This window comes from Rutidosis leptorrhynchoides, chromosome 3 (genome assembly GCF_046630445.1).
Source record: "Rutidosis leptorrhynchoides isolate AG116_Rl617_1_P2 chromosome 3, CSIRO_AGI_Rlap_v1, whole genome shotgun sequence".
NCBI lineage: Eukaryota > Viridiplantae > Streptophyta > Magnoliopsida > Asterales > Asteraceae > Rutidosis > Rutidosis leptorrhynchoides.
The window spans coordinates 550225217-550236956 of NC_092335.1; the positions used below are offsets into that span (position 1 = coordinate 550225217).

Consider the following 11740-nt stretch of genomic DNA (forward strand, 5'->3'; position numbering starts at 1 on the left):
ACCAGTTTTCGTGTTCATCTCTAGGTACATATATATAAATCAACACCACCTAAATTTATTCGTTTATCGCCAAAACTGCTTTAAAGAGTTGTACGGTAGAACATTTTAATGGATGCTTAATAGTATACGCCATACGGATAATTTTAGTGTACAAATCATGAACTTAATCACTTGGGCTGGGGTTAGAGTGTCATTGGCAGAAAAAGGATGAACTTCACAAGAAGATTTTCCTAATGTAAGTTTTAATATGTTCTAAATTTCTTGATGTGGTAAAGCAATGTCATTCCGTTTTGTAAAGATTGTTTAATTTTATGAAAATGTAAGGGAATGACGATCGTGTCTTTATTAAACTATGGTCCAGAAACAATAAAATTGGGGACAATATCGATTTAGTAACCGTGATATTTAAACACATCTAAATTTTTCGCTGTGTAAGAGTAGTGGGTAATGAGTAAAGACGGACATGTACTATAAACCAATTTAAGATGCACACTAAACAAACATAGAAAAAGCTAACAACTTAAATGTTCATAATGTCCCATCAACCTTGCCTATTGAATATATATAGATGTTGTTGATAATTACAATAAACATAGATATTATACTATGATAACCGCCTGATTGTAATTGTTGAGGTATAGTAAACCACCTCCAATCTATCTCTATCAAGGATACTAAAACTGTGATCTAACATTAATATTAAATATTGATATACTTATATTAAGCTAAAGGTAGGTATTGGGTCTAAATCAGCTATTCTGTACCCCTCTATCTGGATGGCGTCTCTGATGGTTGACTATTCAACGCAGAATTCGAAGGATTTGATGATGCAACAGTACCAGTACCAGTACCAATATTATTCTCCTGAGGTGGCGATCCCCCCCACTTTGGATCTGCATCGGCTGGCTCGATAACATGAACAGAACCATCACTCATTCCAAGAGCAAATTGGTTGGGATCTGATGGATGAGCAGCAATCACCATAGGATATGCATTACTGTTGCTGCTGCCATGCGGAAATAAAATAAAAAACATGATTAGAAGGGACATTTTGAGTCACGGTTGGAAAAGTCGCGAGACAGATATGAGTCGGTTAGGAATTTAGTCGTTCGAGTCCGGGATTATTAGTTGGGGACTAGTCCGATGTTGACTAACGTTGACTTTTAATAATCATCATAAGTATATCGAACATCGAATTATAAACATAAATATAAATATAGGGCACAAGATATAATTTTTAAATGTAACTAAATTTTGACCTATCTTTAACCAACTTTGACTTTGACCGACTCGGACCGACTTTGACCCGATTTTTAGTGTTACCGACTTTTTAAGCGTTTTTACACGAAACGGGTCGGACTAGTCACCAAAACGAGTCGGCCGACTTTTGCAACACTAATTTCGACACATTTACTAATAAATTTGTTTGATTTGGGTTAAGTTTGATCTTTAATGGGTAAAGCCATAATATAAAGCTGGAAATGGAAGGACTTTTCTGCTCCGTTGGTCCCTGTATTATACCCCATTTTGCTAACAGCGTCCCTTGGCTATTAATTTGGCATTTTGAATCCTTTGTTTATCAAAAATTCGCAATCAGCGTCCCTCCGAGGGACGCTGATTGCAAAATATTGATAAACAAAGGATTCTAAAGACCAAATTAATAACCAAGAGACGCTGTTAGCAAAATGGAGTATAATACAGGGACCAACGAAACAAAAAAGTCAAATGGAAGAGGTCGAACACTTTGAAAGTTGCACAAAGCGTATTTATGTAAGCAAACTCCAAAATCTTTTTATATATTCTAAAAGTAGATTATTATTATTGTGCTGTGCTTATATAAGCAAATCTGTAGGTCAGATACCTGGAAATTGATGAGGATATGTAGGCAGAAGGTGCAATTCGACATCGTAGCCTCAAATTGTCAGCATCAAAAACCCCAACAGCACCATCTGAAAATCCAGTATATAAGAGCAAGCCGTCACATGAGTAAATTGCACTTGAAATTCCAGCACAAAGAGATTCTCTTGGAGACCACTGCAACAGGAATGGAATATAATCCAATCAATCAATTAATTAATTATCTGATAATAGCAATATAACATCAAACATGCAAATCCTAAACCTTATGTCATTATCTGCAAAAATCGCTACTCGGGGAGTAATCGGTCTGGACTTTTGAAACTCGGGAAGCAATCGGATTAAACTTTTGAATTTACATTTATTAAATATTAAAATCAAAATTAAATGTACAAGAAATCCATAAACATAAACATAAATGTTATAATATTATGTAAATATAAAAAATAATTCAATAACTCTCTAATATCTAATTTAAATTAATATCAAAATGTTGACAGATATTAACTTTGTCTAATTTTGACTGACTGAATCCGACTTTGACCAACTAAATCCGATTTTGACCGATTGACCTATGTTGACCATATAATCACTCGGATTTTGAAGAATCAGCTCGGCCGGTTCCTAACAAGGAGTAATCGGCATTAATAGGGAGTTTTACAAGACTGCTAAAGATTACTTGTGAATTTCATGATTAAAGAAGCATAAGATGAACTTAATATTAGAGAGAAGGCATGCAATCCAACTATTTACCAATTTCAAGCACTCCAGCTGGTAATCATAAATAGCAATTTGGCTTTCATGTACTACGAGAAGATGACGTTGATCGTTATGAAATTGAACTTTAGTTTCTCCAGTCAATGAGGAAGGATGTCCAGGTGGAGACTGTATACTTCTTGACTTCCTCTTCTCCCATCCATTAATATTCCAGATACAAAGCTGTAATCCAAATGAGACATACAAATCCTTGCAAGTTACAACTATAATAATCCTTTTCTAACATAAGTATATGATCCATACAATATGACAAAAAAAAAAAAAAAAAGTAAAGCAACAAGCAGAAAATCAACACTTGCCTGAGCATCAGCTCCAGATGAAACGAGGCAGTTTAAAGTCTGTGAAAACGAAAGCCCCGTAATCTGCTTCTGGTGACCTTTGAGTTTAATTTTGACCTATAAAACAATCACGGGTATAAATTTCAACCATGAATCAAAGACTTATCACGGAGTACAAGAGATGAAAGATCACATGAGATAACCAATAAACTACAAAGCTTAGGTGAGTTATAGGTAAGTATAATACAACTGGCCATTATTGAAGGTTTTAGAAGGCGTGCCACTGTGCACAAACTCCCAAGGTTGCAAAAATCGCTACTCGTAAGAAGTAGGTCGGAACTTTTTAGGGACTACTACTACTACTACTCGTTAACTTAGGGAGATCTTGGATGTTGACCAAGTTTGACTTTGACCAATTTTGACTGACCAATTTCCAAGTAACCCCGAGTTTGACCGAGTTCTGACTGATTTTCCGAGAAATCCCGAGTTTTGGTCGATTTTGACCAAGTTTGACCGAGAACTCGCCGAGTACTCCCCAATTTGGAAAAACCAAGTACTCGCCGAGTAATTCTGCGTCCTACAAAACTGCAAACTCCTCAATAAGCAATAACAATTACCTCGTCAACCCTAACGTTGTAAATATGGATGGTAGAATCCTCCATCCCTATGGCAACAATGTTGTTGTCTTGTGGGTGAAAGGCCAAGTAAGTAGCTGCCGGTGGCGGAGGCATGAAAGTTGTCATAACCTGATAATCACCAAAACAATTAAATATTTGAGAAGTGACACTCCATATTAGAGTTTCAAAATCGCATGACACGATAAAAGAACGAATTGATACCTTGAAAGTCATCATGTTGAACAGAGAGACTTTCCCGCCAGAAGCAGACATCACGTAAGAATCATTCTTTGATAACGCAATGCATGCAGCTGACTCTTCAGCAGGTTTACTTTCGTTTACATCGTTAGACATGAGGGCACCATTTGTAGGTTGCCATAATTGTGGGACGATAGAGGCAGTTGACTAAACATGAAATAGGAATTTTATAGGAATTTTATCAGAAATTGAAAAAATGTTAAAAGTATGCTAATCGAGTATAGAAGTGGCAATATAGGCAGACAGAGACGTGTTGGGTAATGGATGGAATTGGTTGATTTCTATGTCAAATAAGAGAAATAATATAGATTTGAATAAAAGAATTTAGTACATACATTCATATCTATTAAGGATAAGTAAATTCTGACCCATTTGAACTTTCAGGTATGTTTTATTTGACCTGTTTAACCGAAATATAACCCTGAAAAACCGGTACTCGTAAAATTTAGCTGCAATTGCCGCTTACAACTATAAATGTTCTTCATATAAACAAACCTTTCCAGATGGATTGCGTTCACTTCGTTGCCACTTCCAGAGTTTATGAACAGCACTTGCAGCAAGTGCAAGCAAAGATACTCCTGAATTTGTATAGATAAGCCTCACAACCTGAAGCACCAGATCTAGGTTAAATATCAGGATATATATAACTGAAGATAAAAATTTATATTAATAATTTATAATAATAAAATACAAAAAACAAAGTCATATAGAAAACACCTTGCTGGCAGCCATTGGATCAGGCAACCTTAGAGCCTTCAGATGAGACGAATCAACTATATCAGGGAGCTTCCAGGTTTTAGTCTTTTCAGCAACATCCAAAATTCGAGGTTTAATATCCATAGCCTTACTGCTTTCTGCATTAGCCTGTGATGTACACAAATAAAAGAATATAAACAATCTGTAACAGAATTTCGGCTAATTGACAAACGGCATAACTTACAAGATTGCCGATCGATAATGGAGTTTGCATTCTATCACGTTCCATAGCGGATGCCATAGATGAAGACGCGTTAGGTGTAGGTCCTAATGGACTGGCGATTGAAGGCTACATAAGAAGTTTAAAGAAGTAATCAGATATATATTTATATATGTGCATTATATAGAAAATTATCAGCGGTATGAAGTGAGAGAAAGTACTTTAAGTGTTTCAGAAAATGCTCTAGACCCCTCGTACGCTCGACTCTCTAGCATTCGTAGCATGCGCTGCCCATCACCATTTGCCAATATTTTAATCCCATTATCACTTGTGGTAACTGCCAGTAATGATCCTTCCTTGTTAAATCTTAATTTAGGCCTCGCCTGAAACAAATGATAGCGTTCAGGAATATTCTAATAAAAAAACGATGCACAATCATATTCATGAACGTTATAATTGATTTATCTTGTTATCTATATATGAAAATTGCAATTACAAAAAGGAGTGGTATTATATGCTTACAGGCAATCCATCATCTGCATCAGTAACACTCAGCAGATTGATATTATCCATGTCCCAAAACTTAATTTGAAACTCGTCTCCAGCAGCTAAGAAACGATTACGTGTCATGTCAAACTGCACAACGCCTACAGACCGTTTTCGAAAACCAGAATATTCCCTCTTGATGGCTCCTTCACTCTCGTTCCACTCAACCAAATGAGCTTCACCTTCTTTGCTTGTTCCACAAGAAAATAGTCTGAAACAATAATACATAATTTACTATAAAGATAGATAGCACGAAACCCTACCAATTATAATAACTATATAAACACAAAATAATGTGACACGTACATATACTATCTGAACTTCCAAATGTAACAAGAGCGAGAACAGATAACTTGGAATAAATAAATAAAATATGAAAATAGATCAAACATGAGGTGGTATATATTTTTTATATTATGTCTATGCGAGCATGACCTGGTTCCATCAGCACTGTATGCCATTGTTGTGCACCAAAGGCCAGGGGCATCATAGTCTACTCTTGAACCCAAACAGTCGTAGAGCCATGCTTTGATTTTCCCATCAATTGCTGTTGAGAAAATAAACTACAATAAACATAAAAAATGAAGGGCTTTAATTTAATTCCTTATAATATAAAAAATGTAACGTAATAGTAGTATTCATAAGATTTCAGTAAAGTCAACTAAAGATAGTTGACTGGTCGTAGACTCACCTGTATTTGCTCTTTATAGTGAGGGCAGACGGAATATACAGGAGCCTCATGACCCTCAAATGTATACTGCCTGCGTCCAGCTACAGCATCCCATACCTACTACCGAATATGCAAGTGGTAAGAGTGACCCAGAAAGGGTGGGAAAAAAACAATAAAAAAAAAAAAACATCAGTGACAGATGTACCTTAATGGTTTTGTCATCACCACATGTGACAATACAAAGTTGCTTATTAGGATGAGCAAAAGCGATATCATTCACCCCACCAACGTGGGCATCTATCTGTAATGTGCATGATCCATCACGAATGTAAGAATTAATGCTCTCCAGAAAATAAATATATAAAGAGATGAGAAGAAAAAGACAGAAGGTTCACTTCCAAATGATGCCTCATTTCCCCTCCATGGTTGTATGTATATATCTGAACAATGTGCTTGGAGAAGGAAACACCTACGACAATGGAAAAATTAACAACAAATCTAAACAAAATGATTAGATGGTATCTACAACTTTTAGAACATAACGGGATTTCAGTTATACCAAGTATTGATCCGTCTGGTCCCCATATGCACCGATTGACGGATACCGCTGCATCCTTTGCCAAGGTTGTCTGGACACGCAAATAATCATGGTTCAAATTCGATCAGTATAGAAATCTCATTAAATATTAGAGGCATACAACTATTCATACAAATTAATGAATTCATAAGTGTACTAATGTAGAAAAAAGCCAAGGCTAATTAATACACCAGTCACCAGTGAAGTCATTAATCTGTATTAACAGACTCTCTTACTTGTAGTGTCATTTTTGGAATATTTTTAAAAATTATATACTTATTTATTTTTATCTTGAAAAACAGGTATATTTTTAAAATTATATACTAATAAAAATAAGAAAGAAACCAACGAAAATTAATGCTTACCTGCAGAGGCATCGAGAGAGCAGATATATCCCAAACCTTGAAGGGTTTATGTACCATCCGTTCTCGAAACCCGACCTCCCAGATGCTAATCTCACCAACATTTGTTCCAACTGAAACACATTTTGCAAAGCAAGCCATATGTTAGTTGTAAACATCTCAATATCTCTTTGTTCATATGTTAAAGGAAACTACAAATATTCTAGGTGCTGAAGCCAACAGAATGGGGATAAACTGACCTAGAAGTAGATTTTGTTGTTGAGGATGGAAGTCCATGCACATAACATTGGAACCCTGCCTAAGGTTCCGAACCACGGTTTTCGGAAGATCATCTTGTGAATATATATTGGGAGGATGAGTTGAACCAGAAAAGGACATCTAATCGACATATTAGATCATGTTAGCATCGAACGAATAGTAACCAAAAAGAAGTGGCAATCGAATAGTAAGAGCATTCCGTACCTCATCAGATGGGCCAACACGTACACGCTTAAGTAGGTGCTCTGAATCACCCATTTGGTATTCCAATCCAGGACCACCTGGAGGTGTCCGTGGATGCTTCAGAAACGCAGCTACACATTTAAGAGAAAACCATCTCATAAACGGCACATGTCATGCATTCATGTATATCCTAGAGTGAATAAGTGTAGTCAAAGTTGTAAGAGTGACGAGTTGGGAAAAGTCGGTCAGGACTTTGGAGGGACAAATCGGTTGAGTCGTGACAGGACGGGGGCGAGTCGTGATGAGACTTGGACGAGTCGGGACGAGACGGGCACGAGTTAGGCGTTGACCAACGTTGACTTTTAGTAATAAATAAATTAAACATATATGTATTAAACATAAGTATATCAAACACAAAACATAAATATTTTGAACATAGATATATGGCATAAAATCTAAATATACAATGTATAAGATTTTGACCTAACTTTGACCGACTCAGACACGACTCGGCCTGACTCAGCCCAAATTTGACCTACTTTTTAGCGTTGACCAACTTTTATGGCGTTTTTTGGGCGAGTCAGGATGGGCTAGTCCCCAAACCGAGGCGTCGGCCGACTTTTACAACAGTGAGTGCAGTGAAAGCTGAATTAAGCACCAACCTCCAGCTGGAGGCTGCACAAGGCCCGGAGGTCCAAGTGCAACAGGAGCATGAGGCAAGGAAGAATTAGCAGCATGAGCCTTCATTGTCATCCAACCGGCTAATGCACCAGAAGGAGGAGAAACAACAGGCTGAAATGGCTGTATTAAAGAAAAACTGCCTTAAATAAAATGAGTATTAACTTATTAACATGAAGGCGAAACAATTTAAAAGCACTTACACCATGTGCTCCAATAGGAGGAAACACGCCAGCATTAGGAACAGGTCCAGTAAGGGGACTGTTGGTAGGGGGAGGAGCTCGACCTCCATTATTTGACGCACATGTGTGATCCGCAAAAAGAGTTTTGATATCAGGATTGGGTCGCGGATTCTTGCAAAGCTGATGCTGCCAATTAAGACTGGAAAAAAGAGAGCGTATAAGAAACCGAAAAACACAAAAACTAACCTATCTGAGCCCAGCTCAATACGAGCCCAACTATGCCGAAAACCACACAACACAAACTAACCTATCAAAACACAAAAACTTAATATCAGAACTGCCAAAATGATCAAAGCACAAAAACACTCAATAGTAACAATACCAAACAAGCAACCAGGACCCAAAGTGGGTACTCCAAAATCTAAAGAAAAGTTTAAATACCTTTAGCAATAAAAGATTGGATAAATAGTATTAGTAATTATCGTAGCACGCACTTAAATGAAAAGCTGAAGTAACAATACTTAAGAATGTGATATAATACAGTTGCGGTTAGGACCGGACCTCTGATTTATCAATGTCCGTAGTCGTGAAGCTTTAAAAACAGGAAACGCGAGTTTCTCTCTAAACAATGGGTTAGCTTCGATAAGCTTTTTAAGCTCAACCAGCATAATGCTTCGTGCTGATTTGGTGTCCCCATACTTCGAAAGCTGCTCATTCTGCCTAATGACACATCAACAAAACAATAAAGTGAACCCAAAAATAATATTGTAACCAAAGAATGCTTCGATACTACAATGGGGAACATAAAGATACCTAAAATTGTCAAGTGTTAATAGCTGGGTGATTTCCTTAAAGAGCTCTTCATTAAAGGTCGAAAAAACCCTCAAATCCTTGACAAGAACTTCAACAGCTTTCGCTCGGTCATTCCTGAAATTAGCAACTCAAATGTTAATAAACAGAAAATTACTCTAACATCTAACCCAATGACGTGGCATTAAAATATAGTATTGGACTTGCCTATCAAGGGCTTCAAGATACTTTTGTTTCCTTAGTTCAAAGAATATCTTCATCGAGTAACGATTGTCTTCAACCTTTGTAAACCCACATAGATACCGCTCAACTTCATCCCATTCACCAGCCAATACTTGATCCTCAAAATATTTCATATTGAAGAAAAAAGCAGATTCTTGCTCCAACCTATATGCATATAGCTCACATAAAGAAGTGAGTTACATATAGTATTAATAGTGTATATATGTGTATGATTATAAAAAGGGGAATTGATTCGTACACAATCAATTTTTAGCCGTACACAACCAAATGTGCTTTATGATGTTGTACAGTACAACACTTCAAAGCATGTTTGGTTGTGTACTCATCGCCCTTAAGAAAATACACTCACTTGTGGACAGTTTCCTTGAACTTTTCCTCATCCAGAAATTGGAGAATTAGGAAAACTAGTTCCCGACTTAAGGAAGACATGGCTCCTGCTGCAGGTACCCCGAGATACTCCAGCGCAAAATTTAGTTATAGCCTTAATAACTTTTTATAAATAACGAAAACGATCCAAAATTTAACAAATGTCAAATCTCTTGCTTCTCCACTTAATAATCATCCATATAACCTGTCACAAACTCACAATCATATACTCTGTAAATCTCGGTGCACCATCAATCATGTAGAACACACATTATACAACTCAAATAAGCATAACAACAATTTCACATTCTCTAACCCAAAATTCACTTGCCCTAATTTATTACTCCGTACTTCCCCTAAAACATTCAATTTCAGCCATATTGGGCTCAAAATGACACAAATTATTCAAGTGTAATAGCAAAGCACGGTACAAAAATAACAAAAATAAAACTGTTCATCTTACTAACTACATCTCACAATTAACACATCATAAAGCGATAACTACAATAACTTTTCACATAAAATCAACGCAAATTGAAAGCAGAGCTCAGTATAATAGCTTAATATACAGATCGAACTACACGTAATTGAATTGAAACGACACATGAAAACAAACGAATTCATCAAAAACTTACTTGTAAAGCAAGAAAAAGTTCAAAATTAGGGTTTGTTCGTAGACAGCAATTTCCGTATTTCTACAAAAATCTCAAAACCACACCACGTCCTGCTTTAGTGCTTTCTACTCTATTTTCTCTCTCACTATATATATACACACGTGTATTTATATGATATGTTTCTTTCTCTCTCTAATATTCTCTCACTAAAATCTCATTTCTCTCTCCGTTTATATAGGTGGATGTGTTTTGAGCATTTCTCTTTCTACTACCGCCACTACTTCTGTCTCAATCACTGGGGGTTTGATTAAGTGACGAGACTGTGGTAGAGTTTAAGGAGACAGTGACGTGGAAAGTGATTACGTGTAAGGTTTTTATTGGTGATTATGGTGACAGACAAAATTAAGTTATATGAGAGATTAATAAGATGGCATCTTTCGTTTTTTTTTTTTTTTTTTAGCTTTATGTACTTTGTTAACTTTTTTTACCTTTTGTATTGAAATTTTATTTTTAATTCTATATCTTTTTTAATAAAATAAATAATAAATAATAAATAAAGAATATTATAAGAGCACACGAATCAATAGCTTTTTCTCGTCTTTAATTTCTCAAATTCGACGCCGAGCCACCAGCTTCGGAGACTCCCTTACAGCGTTACACCATCGTCGCTGCTCACCGTCGCCCTTCAGTGTCGTCTCCACGACTTTGAATTTGCATTGATCGAGTACCCACTCCCCACTAAAATTAGATACCAAATCATTTCATCACTTATGCCTTCAATGTTAATTTCATCTACCTGGACACTGAAATTAGACACTCGATGTCACGACTCCTAGTGCTCTAAAACAAAACTTAAATCATCAAAAGATATGAAAGTCGAATAAAGATCGAAATAAAATGATAGGCTCGAAACTACAAAACCAAAAACTTATCGGCAAACTACGACTGAGCAAAACCGTGCCTAACACAACAAGCAACTAAACTACAAACCCAAAAAACAAAAAACAAACTAACCCTAAACAAGAACATATCATGATCAAATTAAACCTATCAATTACCAAAGAACATAACGAAGCAACTAAAGAAAGCCTATCACGAGACAAATACTACTTCAACAAACACCAAAAACAATGACAAACAAACCATGATGAGGGCTTAACGAATCAAAGCCCTGGTCTGTCACACCGAATCTTTTTACCCAAACAATTATCAAACCTATACGTTAATACATTAGACGAACCGGAGCCAACCAAAGTAGCCATAGAGGGGGTAAAACACCCTTTTCACAAGTCCATCAAAAAAACCTACCTTATTCTTGTCCACATCAGACTCCTCAATCATAACCTCCTCGACCCTTGCCATATTATTAATTCGAACCGACTTCTTCCATTCAACGTTAATGCACTCATTCGGCCCCAAGGATGTAGAAGCTGTAAGATTAATGTGCAAGGTACAACATATACCTATATGGCTAACTTCATTTGAGCCTTCGGGGTCACACACATATACACCGAGACGTCAAATAAAATATATATATATGATGTATAT

General features: G+C 36.4%; 1 protein-coding gene across 4 annotated transcripts; it reads right to left on the reverse strand.

Moving 5' to 3' along the window:
- Positions 1-541: 541 nt before the first annotated feature.
- Positions 542-10373, reverse strand: LOC139898520 (protein TOPLESS-RELATED PROTEIN 2-like). Of its 4 annotated transcripts, none has more exons than XM_071881273.1 (26): positions 10214-10373; positions 9562-9783; positions 9177-9356; positions 8973-9086; positions 8721-8879; positions 8181-8358; positions 7962-8100; positions 7321-7430; positions 7098-7236; positions 6862-6971; positions 6479-6548; positions 6315-6388; positions 6125-6220; positions 5941-6036; positions 5685-5812; positions 5226-5460; positions 4925-5086; positions 4728-4832; positions 4505-4651; positions 4283-4393; positions 3752-3934; positions 3530-3658; positions 2934-3029; positions 2611-2796; positions 1862-2034; positions 542-1003 (listed from the first exon to the last, which is right to left on the reverse strand). In XM_071881273.1, the coding sequence occupies exons 2-26, from the start codon at positions 9639-9641 to the stop codon at positions 769-771; spliced, it is 3435 nt and encodes a 1144-aa protein (XP_071737374.1). In that variant the 5' UTR covers positions 9642-9783; positions 10214-10373; the 3' UTR covers positions 542-768. The 4 variants fall into 4 exon arrangements, with proteins under 4 accessions (XP_071737374.1, XP_071737371.1, XP_071737370.1 ...); XM_071881270.1 differs by having other exon boundaries at positions 542-1006; XM_071881269.1 differs by having other exon boundaries at positions 6315-6548.
- Between the last annotated feature and the right edge of the window lie 1367 nt (positions 10374-11740).

Excerpts from the sequence above, each read along its gene's own strand:
- LOC139898520 (XM_071881268.1), bottom strand. The coding sequence starts at position 9,641 with ATGTCTTCCTTAAGTCGGGAACTAGTTTTCCTAATTCTCCAATTTCTG. Across the intron at positions 5,813-5,940 it reads ACTATAAAGAGCAAATACAG|TTTATTTTCTCAACAGCAAT; the intron begins GTGAGTCTACGA and ends TGTTTATTGTAG. Across the intron at positions 5,461-5,684 it reads TACAGTGCTGATGGAACCAG|ACTATTTTCTTGTGGAACAA; the intron begins GTCATGCTCGCA and ends TTATTGTTTCAG.